This window comes from Mustelus asterias, chromosome 16 (assembly GCF_964213995.1).
Source record: "Mustelus asterias chromosome 16, sMusAst1.hap1.1, whole genome shotgun sequence".
Taxonomy (NCBI): domain Eukaryota; kingdom Metazoa; phylum Chordata; class Chondrichthyes; order Carcharhiniformes; family Triakidae; genus Mustelus; species Mustelus asterias.
Window position 1 is genome coordinate 7,857,080 of NC_135816.1, and position 12,829 is coordinate 7,869,908.

Consider the following 12,829-nt stretch of genomic DNA (forward strand, 5'->3'; position numbering starts at 1 on the left):
TATCGCCTGTGTATCTCTGTACGTTTTTTCTTTACCTGAAGCAACTATCATGCCAATCAGTTCTACCTCCTTAGCAGCAACTATATGAATTATCCAAAGTCGCCAATCATTAAATTTCTCCGTTAACTTGTTGAATGCGGATGAATTTTGTCAACTACAGTCATGTGTTCGATGGTCCAAGGAACTCTATTTGCCAGTTAATGAGTTGCTCTCCCCTGCAGACTACCTTCTCGATAGAGAAGCATGTCTTTCTCGTCCATTGTATCGTAACCTGAATGAGTGCATTAGTATTACGACCTTAATGGAAATGATGGCTCATGAATGACGTCATTTTATACTTGCTAAAATCTCCCACTTTATACTTCTTAAGCGATCGTAACTACTATTGGCTCTATCGTGATTTAAGTAACTCACCTGCTTCCACTCCTCTTGCTCCTTACATAAAGTCTTCATTCGCCATTGACCACCCACCTCCCCCCACTCCGCCACAGTCCAAGTTTCAAAATGAGACATACTCCTTTCTTCCTTCCAGCTCTGCATTAAATGATCCTCCATGATTTGAATCTTACCACCCATACGGTTATCAACCCTATGCATTCGCTGTCTTCCTGCATATCCATTTAATTCTATTTTCCATCACAAAGACGTTCCTACCCATATTCACTGCTCCCTTTTCAACCGTACCATCTCTCTCTGCTTTTCTACCCAGGTTCTCTTAATGATAGGCCAAAGTCAGATCAAGTCATTTCTTGTTTTCCCAAAGTAATTTACTGGTAGACTTCCAAACACACTCAAGTATCTAGAAATTTTCCTTAGTGCGCTACGATGGATATTCAAATATTTATCCGCTGAACCAGGCCCGCAAGTCTATCTTTGACTTTCGTAAACTGATTCCTCATATTCATGTTCCTTCACATGTATGAATTAAAAGGAGCGTCGTTTGGTATCCCGTTGCTAGAAGCAGCTTCAATGGAGATTAAGAAGGTACAAGAAGACAAATGTATTTGAAGCAGACTCAATTTATTAGGTAAATTGGATTCACTAACACCGATATATGCTTTTCAAAACATTGACAGTGCTACTTGCCACTGCGTGTGGCCCTTTACATACAGGCGATGATGTAGTGTAAAGCAACATAGAAAGGCTAACGGACATAACCACAATCGATCAATAGCGCAAACAGGTATCTAAAGATCAAACGTCAATGCACAAACAAGAATAGTAGCCTTTACAGTCTCTCACACAGACCCAAAATTCCTTCCTGTTAGTTCACTGCTGCCCTTTGTTCGTATATGTAAATTTCTTCCGAAACGATTTCTGTAGCTCTCTTCATTCCCTAGTTTTACGCGCAATAGATATTGCCTATTGTCATATTGGCCCATAATCCAGCTATCGTCTTCTTTTGGCTCAGTTCCATTCAACGAGAACTATTTCAGCATGTAGTGATGGGTAGTTGAGGATGAAGAATCGAGCAGAAATTGTGGTCCTATTTCAGTGAGATAATTGCAGAATTTGCGACAAGGAATATTAAGAAAAAGCTAGCAGGTATTGTGGATTAGCAAGAATCGGTCTGGAATTGCATCACATACGAGGGCTGTGTTTTTCAGAATACGATATCTGGCCCATGAGAGAGATGACACTCTTTTCCTGCAACATCCCAGAACGTTGCGAGGAAGGTTATGTACCTGAGGAGCTGTATAACGAGAAATTCCCCTGGTTCATGTCTATCTGTAGACGAAGATTATTCTGACGCACACCACCATGGCTCATCTGGCAAACATGCAATTGGACTGTACAGAGTTGATGCATCTTGATGCACCACGAGAAACTTGGATAACATTATTCAGGTTAACTTAGACAAAGTAAGCAGAGCAAACATAATCCTTTATTAACCTGCTCACCACATTAACAAAAACATTACTTCTAGCGGTTCTAAATCCATTCGTAGCTCCTATAAGGCACGCGAATGTATTTCTACAAGCCTTCTGGGATCAGGTCCCACGTCGTTTTTATCAGAAGTGTACAACCCTATGCCATATTGTCCTGAAGCGCATCTTTCAATGGCAGATTGCTCCAAATCCAGCTGTCGGTTCCCGTATATCTGAAAACAAAAATGAGAAAGGAAAGTTAGAGGCTTGTGTTTTCATACGCACCTATTCGAGCAATAGTGTGACGTTACTGTTTTTTAAAAAAATTATTAGTCACGAGTAAGGCTTATATTAACACTGCAATGAAGTTACTGTGAAATTCCCCTAGTCGCCACAGTCCGACGCCTGTTCAGATCCATGCACCTAACCAGCACGTCTTTCAGAATCTGGGAAGAAACCGGAGCACTTGGAGGAAGCCCACGCAATCACGGGGAGAACGTGCAAACTCCACACAGCCAGTGACCCCCAGGAATTGTGCGAATGACATCGGTTTTTCTTTTTTCACACATGTTAACAAATATTTGCATGTGCATTGGAAACGTTACACGGCGAAATGCTTAATTATTCCATACTAGTCATCTTTTAACATCCTAAATGACTGTAAATTGCAGTGGCCATATACATTGTTTGCTTCTTGCATTTCTATTTGAGAAGTTTTTATTCGCCTGAAATATATTTCTAGTTGTTGGAAGTCTGGATTATAAATGATTGGGAAGCATTCAGTAATGCAGCTGTTCGCTTTTCCGGATGGAACTATAACAGCTTATTATAATGTTCAATTTGATTTGACTTTCTTGTCTCTTGTTGTTCTCGCCGTTTATACGGTGATATCGAGGGTAATCTCCTGATACAAATTCCCTTGTTTTTTTCTACGTTGAAGGTAACCTCACACACGTTCCAAGTGTGCAGATATATGCAGTTGAAACGCAAACCACACAGTCCAATCCAGATAAATAGTGCGCGTAATGCATTTACGTACGGACATGCAAACATACGAATTAGGTGCCGGAGAAGGCCATTCCACCCCCCCGCCCCCCCTCCGCGCCGCCCCCCCCCCCCCCACCCCATAACTATTCAATGAGATCATGGTTCTTCTGCTGTAACTTCAACTCCACGTTCCTGCCAACGGATCACCTTTCAAACTTTGTTAATCAAGGATCTATCTTGCTCAGTCTTAATCTTATTCAAAGACTCTTCTCCCACTGCCTTTTAGAACATAGAACATAGAAAAAATACAGCACAAACAGGCGCTTCGGCCCACAAGTTGCGCCGGTCATGTCCCTACCTACCTAGGCTTATATATAGGCTTACCTATAACCCTCAATCCTATTAAGTCCCATGTACTCATTCAAAGACCCTATCGAGTTTGCCTCCACCACCACTGACGGCAGCCCATTCCACTCACCCACCGCCCTCTGAGTGAAAAACTTACCCCTGATATCTCCTCTGTTCCTACTCCCCAGCACCTTAAACCTGTGTCCTCTCGTAGCAGCCATTTCAGCCCTGGGAAAAAGCCTCCGAGAATCCACCCGATCAATACCTCTCAACATCTTGTACACCTCTATCAGGTCACCACTCATCCTTCGTCTCTCCAAGGAGAAAAGACCGAGCTCCCTCAGCCTATCCTTATGAGGCATGCCAACCAATCCAGGCAACATCCTTGTAAATCTTCTCTGCACCCTTTCAATCATTTCCACATCCCTCCTGTAATGAGGTGACCAGAACTGAGCACAGTACTCCAAATGGGGTCTGACGAGGGTCTTATAAACCTGCATCATTATCTCCCAACTCCTAAACTCAATCCCTCGATTGATGAAGGCCAGCACACCATACGCCTTCTTAACCACCTCCTCCACCTGCGAGGCCGATTTAAGAGTCCTATGGACCCGGACCCCAAGGTCCTTCTGATCCTCTACACTGCTAAGAGTCTTACCCTTGATATTATACTCCTTCATCCCATTTGACCTGCCAAAATGGACCACTACACATTTATCCGGGTTGAAGTCCATCTGCCACTTCTCCGCCCAGTCTTGCATCCTATCTATGTCACGCTGCAGCTTCTGACATCCCTCCAACCTATCCACAACACCACCAACCTTCGTGTCGTCGGCAAACTTGCCAACCCATCCCTCCAATTCCTCATCCGGGTCATTTATGAAAATGACAAACAGCAAGGGTCCCAGAACAGATCCCTGGGGCACTCCACTGGTGACCGACCTCCATTCAGAAAAAGACCCGTCTACAACCACTCTCTGCCTTCTGCAGGCAAGCCAGTTCTGAATCCACAAGGCAACAGCCCCTTGGATCCCATGGCCTCTCACTTTCTCGAGAAGTCTCGCATGGGGGACCTTATCGAACGCCTTGCTGAAGTACATGTAAACCACATCTACCGCTTTTCCTTCGTCAATGTGTTTAGTTACATTTTCAAAGAACTCCACCAGGCTCGTAAGGCACGATTTGCCTTTGACAAAGCCGTGCTGACTACTTTTGAGCATACTAAACTTCTCTAAATGTTCATAAATCCTGTCCCTCAGGATCTTCTCCATCAACTTACCAACCACTGAGGTTCGACTCACCGGTCGGTAATTTCCTGGGTTATCCCTATTCCCTTTCTTGAATATAGAAACCACATCCGCAATCCTCCAATCCTCCGGAACCTCTCCCGTCTCCATCGACGACGCAAAGATCATCGCCAGAGGCTTTTTGAGGAAATGAGTTCCAGAGACTCACGACCCTCTCTGAGACAAAATTCCTCCTCATCTCTGTCTGAAATGAGCGACCTCTTTTGTTCAAACAATGGTTCCTAGTTCTAGATTCTCCGACAAGAGGATACATCCTCTCTGCATCTAATCTGTCAATACTACGCATGTTCTTAATGGTTTCGACCAAGTTGTCTCTTAATCTTAAACTCTAGTGGATACAAACATATCTTCTCCAAAATTTCCTCGCAAGAAAACACCCTCCCCCCTCCCCCCTCCCCCCTCCCCCCCACCCCCCACCCCCCACCCCCCGCTCCGCCCTTCTTGGAATTAGCCTCGTAAACTATCTCTGAACTGCTTCTAACGCTTTGACATATTTCCTTAAATAAGGAGGACATTGGACAATATTGTACACAGTAGAACAATTGTGGTCTCACCAATGCCCTGAACAACTGGAGCATAACCTCCCATTTTTTGTAATAATTTCCCGTCAGAATAAACAACAGCATTCTATTGGTTTGCACAGCTACCTCACAGCGCCAGGGACCCGGGTTCAATTCCGGCCTTGGGCCATTGTCTGTGTGGAGATTGCACGTTCTCCCCATGCCTGCGTGGGTTTCCTCCAGGTGGTCCGGTTTCATAGAATCATAGAAACCCTACAGTGCAGAAGGAGGCCATTCGGCCCATCGAGTCTGCACCGACCACAATCCCACCCAGGCCCTACCCCCACATATTGTACCCACTAATCCCTCTAACCTACGCATCCCAGGACTCTAAGGGGCAATTTTTAACCTGGCCAATCAACCTAACGCGCACATCTTTGGACTGTGGGAGGAAATCGGAGCACCCAGAGGAAACCCACGCAGACACGAGGAGAATGTGCAAACTCCACACAGACAGTGACCCGAGCCGGGAATCGAACCCGGGACCCTGGAGCTGTGAAGCAGCAGTGCTAACCAGTGTGCTACCGTGCCGCCCTCGCTGCTTTTATTTGTTCTAGCTCTTGTGGCACTCTTGTCACCAGACTCCCTTTCTTTCCTGATTCCCAGTACTTGTACTTGTTTCCTCCCACAGTCTGAAAGACGTGCTGGTTAGATGCATTGGTCGTGCTAAATTCTCCTTCAGCGTACCAGAATAGGCGCCCGAGTGTGGTGACTAGAGGATTTTCACAGTAACTTCATTGCAGTTTTGATATAAGCCCACATGTGACACTAATAAATACACTTAAAAACTTAATCGCTTGCTGTAACTGTATCCCAATCTCTTGTGATCAATGCACTGGAACACCCAAATCCCTCTGAATGTTAGAGCTTTGAAATTCCTCACAATTTACAGAATAAGCTTATTTTTGTATTCTTCTTGCCAAAATAGACAATTACACAATACCCATATTGTACTCACTTTGCCAGGTTCTTGCTCATTCACTTAACCTATCTATCCTATTTTGTATTCTCTTTACATCATTTCCACAGTTTAATTTCCTAACTATCTTTCAGCCATGAGTACTTTTAGAAACCATTCATTCAGTCCCTTCATCTAAGTTATTTACATAAATTGTACAGATTGGAGGCCCCAGCACCGATGCTTGTGACGTAAGACTCGTCACATTCTGCCAAATTGAAAAATTGCCACTTACGGCAACTCCTGTTTCCTCTTAGCTAACCAATCTTCAATGCATGTCAATATGATGTCCCTTATATCATGAGCTTTTATTTTATGCAGTAAACTTTGATGTGGCATATATGAATTGTCTTCTGGGAACCTAAGTGCAGCGCATCCACCGGTTGCTCTCTATCCACAGCACATGTGACTCCTTCAAACTCACCAATAAATTGGTTAAACAAGATTTCCCTTGCACAGAACCACATAGATGTTGCCAGATTACCTTGATTTTCTTTCCAAATGCCCTGCTATAACATCTTTAATCACGGCTGCTAACATTTCCCTTCGGCATTATGCTAACTGGCCTTTAGTTTTCTCTTTCTGTTGCCCTCTTTTTTAAAAATAAAGGAGTTCGATTTGCTATCTTCCAATCGAATGAAACCTTCTTCGAAACTACGGACTTTTGGAAAATTAAAACGAGTGCAGCAAATACCTCATTCGTCATTTTAATTTATTAATTTACGAGATGTCGCTGGCTAGGCTGGCATTTATTGTCCATCCTTAGTTGCCATTCAGAAGGTGGTGGCATGCTTGAACCGCTGCAACCTCTGAGGTACAAGTACACCCATAGTGCTGTTATGGAGGAAATTTTAGGATGAACTCCATCCAGGCCAGGGGATTTGTCAGCCTGCAGACCAAACAATTTGGTCACTACCACCTCCTTTGTGAGTACAATTTTCCAGTGTTCCTCCCTCCTTTCCACTTCCTGATTTATAGTCATTCCAGGGATGTTACTGGTGTCACCAAAAGCGAAGATGAATGAAAAACACATGTTTAATTCATCCACCGTTGCATTACTTTCCATTACCAGTTCCCCAAATGCACTTTTATCGGACCAATTCTCATTTTGTTCACTTTTCTTATTTAACTATCTATAGAAACCCTTCCTATCGACCTCTATATTACTGCCTAGCTTTTTCTCATACTCTAGTATTTCCTTCCTTATGAACGTTTTTGTCATCGTTTGATGTTCCTTATGTTGTTTTCAGTCTTCAAACATGCCATTTATCTTTGCTCAAATGCTTTGTTCTTTTAGTTTGATACTGTCTTTATTTTTTCTTCTTTTCGCACAGATGATGGGTGCTTTTCGTGCAATTATTATTTTTTAATTCGAATGTGTCTCTTCTGTATATTATGAAATATCCCCTTGACTGTCGACCATTGAACATCTGTTGATCTGGTTGTATCACGGCCTGGTGTGGCTCCTGCTCTGTCCAAGACCTCAATAAACTACAAAGGGTCGTGAATGAATTCCAGTCCATCACTCAAACCAGCCTCACACCCATTGACACTGCTTACACTTCCTGCTGCCTTGGAAAAACAGCCAGCATAATCAAGGACCCCACGCACCCTGGACATGCTCTCTTCTACTTTCTTCCATCGGGAGAAGAGATACAAAAGTCTGAGGTCATATACCAACCAACTCATAAACAGTTTCTTCCTTGCTGCCACCAGACATCAGAATGGAAATATCTTGCATTAAGTTGATATTTCACTACAACCGAGCTATGACTGTAACACTACACGCTGCACTCTCTCCTTTCCTTCCCTATGTACGGTGTGCTTTGTCTGTAAAGCGCGCAAGAAACAATACTTTTCACTGTATACTAATATTGTGACAATAATATAACAAATCAAATCAAAATCAATCACTTCAAACATTGGCCAGTTCAGCTTAGCAAGCTCGATTCCGTGCTACCATATTTGTTCGTATTAAATTTAAAAATTCTCGTCTTGGACACATTTCACTCTCCATGAAATTGAATGTAAACTTCAACCAGATGATGCTCGCAATTACCTCGGTGAGCCTTCCCTATGAGGTTATCAATTGACCCTATCACATTGCACAATACCAGATCTAGTATAGCTATAAAGGTGAGATATTGCCTCACAGCGCCCCGGACCCGGGATCAATTTCAGCCTCGGGTCACTGTCTGTGTGGAGTTTGCACATTCTCCCCATGTCTCTGTGGGTTTTCTCCGGGTGCTTCGGTTTCCTTCCACAGTCCAAAGATGTGCTGGTTAGGTCGATTGGCCATGCTAAATTAACCTTAGTGTCAAGGGGATTAGCAGGGTTAATGAGAAGTGCAGGAATAGGGCCTTGGTGGAATTGTGGTCGGCACAGATTCGATGGGCCGAATGGCCTCCTTCGGTACTGTCGGAATCCTATGATTCTATGGGATTCTATGATTATCAGGACTCTACGGTTATCTGATTTTTCCAATCTATATGCAGATCAAAATCCCTTTTGATTATTCAGTACCTTTATTTAGAAGCTCACCTGATCACTATTTCCCCCTGTTCCAACATGTCATTACAATAAGGGGGCCTGTACACCGCTCCCACAAATAATTGCTTCCCTTTATTATTTCTCATCTCAACTCAAATTGAATGTATATCCTGGTTTCCTGAACTTAGGACATCTCTCCCTAATGTGGTAACACTATCATCAATTAGCAGAGTCATTTCTTCAGCTAGTCTCAACTTCTTATCCTTCCCAAATGTCACAAACTCTTCACTATTTAAATTCCAATGTACGTCATCGTGTACGTCATGTACTCAGGCTCATTGGCCGAGAATGCGTTTTATGAATCAGTGCGGCATATTTGTCCATTATTTGTCCATTATAATAAGGCATTTCTCTTTTCCTAAAAACGAACTTTGCTTCCTGGTTCTTACTATTGGGATAAGGACAGTCTTTCGTTCTAGTGCTTCTTGTACTAGGTAATCAATGAATTACAAAATGTAGTAAATGAAGAAAATCCTGTATTACTGACACGAATTGCCTCATTAATTTAGGTTTTTGATCAATCGCTATGAAAAATGTTCTACGTTACTGCCCCAATCTGGCAAAATATAAACCATACAAATCCAATGCTTGGATGGTAGATATTGACTGACCGTCTCTTTGCCTGCCCATGTAACTTTTAATATAATTCGAAATGTAGGATTTTCACAAAATTATTATTCAATTTGCAGATCAATAAATAAAATCTATTTTATGGGAAGCAGGAAACTGCAAGCTTGCCGCAAATTTTATTCTTTGGGTACCAGTCTCCACTTCAAAAGAAAATGGTCCTTGGAGCTGTCAGGCAGCAGGCAAGGATGGCAGGCAGGGTATGGCACTGGGAAAGAAAGTAGCAAGCAGCACATTCAAGGTAGTAAATACCAGATTTCTTGTGGTGCCATGTACTAGAGTGTGCAGAAATAGGAGTGTGGAACATATGAATGTGTGGATAATGCATGAGGGAAGGTTTAGATATTTGGTAGCTTGGGAACGGTACGTGGGGGATAAATGACCCGCAGAGGGGTTCGTGCGAGACCTCAACTGAATCAGAAGCAATATCGCTTCTCGGGGGTTTGCCTGTGCGATCGTATATGTTTAAATTGGCATGTATGTGGAGACCAAAAAATGCTACTGAGGAAAAGCAAGGTGCACAGCAAATTGGCAGAGGCAGGTCGGACTGGAATGGTAAATGGGTCTTACGTTCAGTCACAGTGAGAATGAATTAAATGAATTGGACATTAGGTTTACTGTACATAAACCTGAATGTTTTGGTTGTGGTAAATAGAGATGCCTTCAGGCACAGATAATTGCGTGGGTCTGTGAGGTCTGGTGATATTGGAGGTCTGGTTCAAAAAGGGCAAAACTGAGTATTAAATGTTCCTGGATACTAAGCATTCAGCAAAGGTAGCAAGGAAAGAAATTAGGTTACATAGCTGTCCTGATTAAGGAGAACATTACGCGGCTGGAGAGGGAAGATATCCTAGCAAACTGTCGGACGAAATCTATTTGGTTATAGCCCAGAAAAAAACAATAAAGGTGTAATTACACTCCTGGGTGTATTCTAAAGGCCAACATCTAGTGGTAAAGACATAGCAGAAAGAATTTTCAAGACAATTACAGAGAGGTGCAAGAACTAGAGTGCAACCATAATGGCGAACTTTAATAATCATAGTATTGACATGGATAGGAATCTGTAAGAGGGACTTTTTGTGATTTGTGTTCAAATGAATGTCACAGGCCCAGCAAAGAAGGAAGGACCAGATTCTGGGAAATGTCCTGGGTCAAGCAAATCAAGATGTGGAGATGCTGGCGTTGGACTGGGGTGGGCACAGTAAGAAGTCTCACAACACCAGATTAAAGTCCACTAACACAAATAATATGATACAAGGAAACTTGATTCGCTTGGTAAGAAGTCTCACAACACCAGATTAAAGTCCACTAACACAAATAATATGATACAAGGAAACTTGATTCGCATGGTAGAAGTCTCACAACACCAGGTTAAATGTTTATCTGGTAGCACGAGCTTTCAGCTGATGAAGGAGCAGCACTCTGAAAGCTCGTGCTACCAGATAAACCTTTAACCTGGTGTTGTGAGGCTTCTTACCAAGCGAATCAAATTTCCTTGTATCATATTATTTGTGTTCGTTTCATAAAATGACAAGGAACAACTTAGAGTAAGAGGAAGTAATTGGCAAAAGGCCAACTGAGTTTCAAGATGGCCGGGAGCATGGCGACTTCTTATGAGCTGTCCCCAGCATACCCTCTAATTCTATCTTTTATGTCTGTAACACTACGTTCTGCACCCTCTCCTGTCCTTCTCCCCTGTGTACTCTATGAATGTTATCTTTGTCTGTATAGTGCGCAAGAAACAATACCAATATATGTGACAAGAATAAATGAATCAAATCAAAAGAAAACTTCATTGGGGGTGATCCGGCCCAAGTAAATTAGAATTGGAGATTGGACTACAACTCTGTAATGGCAGGATGGAAGAAGGGACAGCTCGGGTGTGGCTTCGGTACAAAGAGGCTGAAAGGTAGGGCAAGCAAATTTAGCGTTTCTTGGGAAACGACAGAGATAGAAACTGAAATAACACAAATAAAGCGTGCAAATGACTGATGCCAGTTGGATAATACAACTGAGAACCACGCTGAATATAAAGCCTTCACAGAGAATTTGAGGCGTGAAATATGGGAAGCAAAGACAAATTTGAGAAGATTTTAGCAACTATCATAAAAGGGAGTCCAAAGGTCTTCTTTGGAATATAAATAATAACCAGGTGGTCAACGGGGAATGGGGTCCAATAGGGAGTAAAAATTAGTAAATTAATGGAGGCAAAGGGTACGGATGAAATACTAAATAAAGACATGACTGTACCAAGGAAGGAAAACGCTCTCGAATCACAACAGAAAAAGGTTCAGGTTGAGATATAGGATAGGTCAAATTTTTGAAGAGGAAATATTAGATTGGTTAGATATGTTGAAAGTACATAAAGCCACCAGAGTCAGTTGAGATGAATCCAAGAATACTGAAACATGTAAGACTGGAAGTCATGGAGCAATGACCATAATCCAGGGTAAATTGGTGGTGTCAGAAGAATGTAGGATTTTTTTTAAAGTTCACCTTCTTTTCGAAAGCTGTGTGAGGATAAGCCCAGAAACTGCTGGCGATTTAATTTTGATTGGGTAGTGGGAATGGTTTTAGAAATGATAATTTGCAGCAAAATTATCAGTTATTTGGACAATTGCGGATTAATAAAGGGAAGACTGCATGGATTTGTTGATGATATGGAATCGCATGTAACTAACTTTCTTAAGGTTTCTTTTTATGAGTTAACAGAGAGACAGAATGGGGTTATGTAGTTGAAGTACTCTACATGGTTTTGCAAAAGGCAGTTGATAAAGTGTCACATCACCATGTTGGCAGCAAAGTTAAAGCCCATGATAAGAGGCACAGTACCAGCATGCATTATAGATTGCTGAATAACAGGTAACAAACTAGTGGTGTTAGTTATTTTTTCAATTGAGAAATACCTAAAGTGGGGTCCTCTGGTGACGGTGTAGGGGCAACATTTTAAAAAATATATACTCCTGGCCTTGACTTCGGTGTGCAAGGAACATTTGAAAATACTTCGGTAGCACAAAACCTCGCATTATGAACTGTTAGGGTGATCATGATATATTTCAAGAGGGCTTGCACAGGCTTCTTGAATTAATGGACAAATGCCAGGGGCAATTTAATGCAGGAAAGTGTGAAACGGTTAATTTTGATAGGAAAACAAGGAAAGGAAATATGGGATAAAGTATACAATTCTAAATTGTAGCAGAGAAACCGAGAACTATGCATGCCCAATCAATGAATGTGATAAAGGCAGTTAATGAAGCATACAGGACCACAGGCTTCATAAATATTGGCACAGAGCATAACGGCAAGGAAGTTCTGAAAACTTGTGCAAAAGTCTGGTTCGCCTTCAACTGTCCAGTTCTGGGGACCACTCTTTAGGAAGGATGTGAAGACATTGGAAGAAAAGATTCATGCGAATAAGTCCAGGGATAATAAACTTCAACTACCCAGCTGATAGGAGGAGCTGGCGACGTTCTCTGTGGAGTAGAGAATATTAAGAGATATGATACCACTTTTCAAAATCATGAAGGCCCAGGACAAAATACATAAGGAGAAATTCTTTCCATTGGCAAAATCGTCGAGAAGCTGAAGACATCGCGTTATGGTTATTCGCAAGAGAAACAAAAA

General features: G+C 42.3%; 1 protein-coding gene across 2 annotated transcripts in view; it reads right to left on the bottom strand.

Moving 5' to 3' along the window:
* Positions 1-1,006: 1,006 nt before the first annotated feature.
* The window catches only part of LOC144505630 (protocadherin beta-16-like), a 129,176-nt gene continuing 117,353 nt past the window's right edge, over positions 1,007-12,829 (bottom strand). The window contains exon 2 of one of the 2 annotated variants that reach the window (XM_078231744.1): positions 1,007-2,101. In XM_078231744.1, the coding sequence (XP_078087870.1) occupies positions 1,952-2,101 (150 nt within the window). In that variant the 3' untranslated portion in view covers positions 1,007-1,951. The remainder of the gene's footprint in view (positions 2,102-12,829) is intronic. The other variant, XM_078231743.1, reaches the window with a different exon arrangement.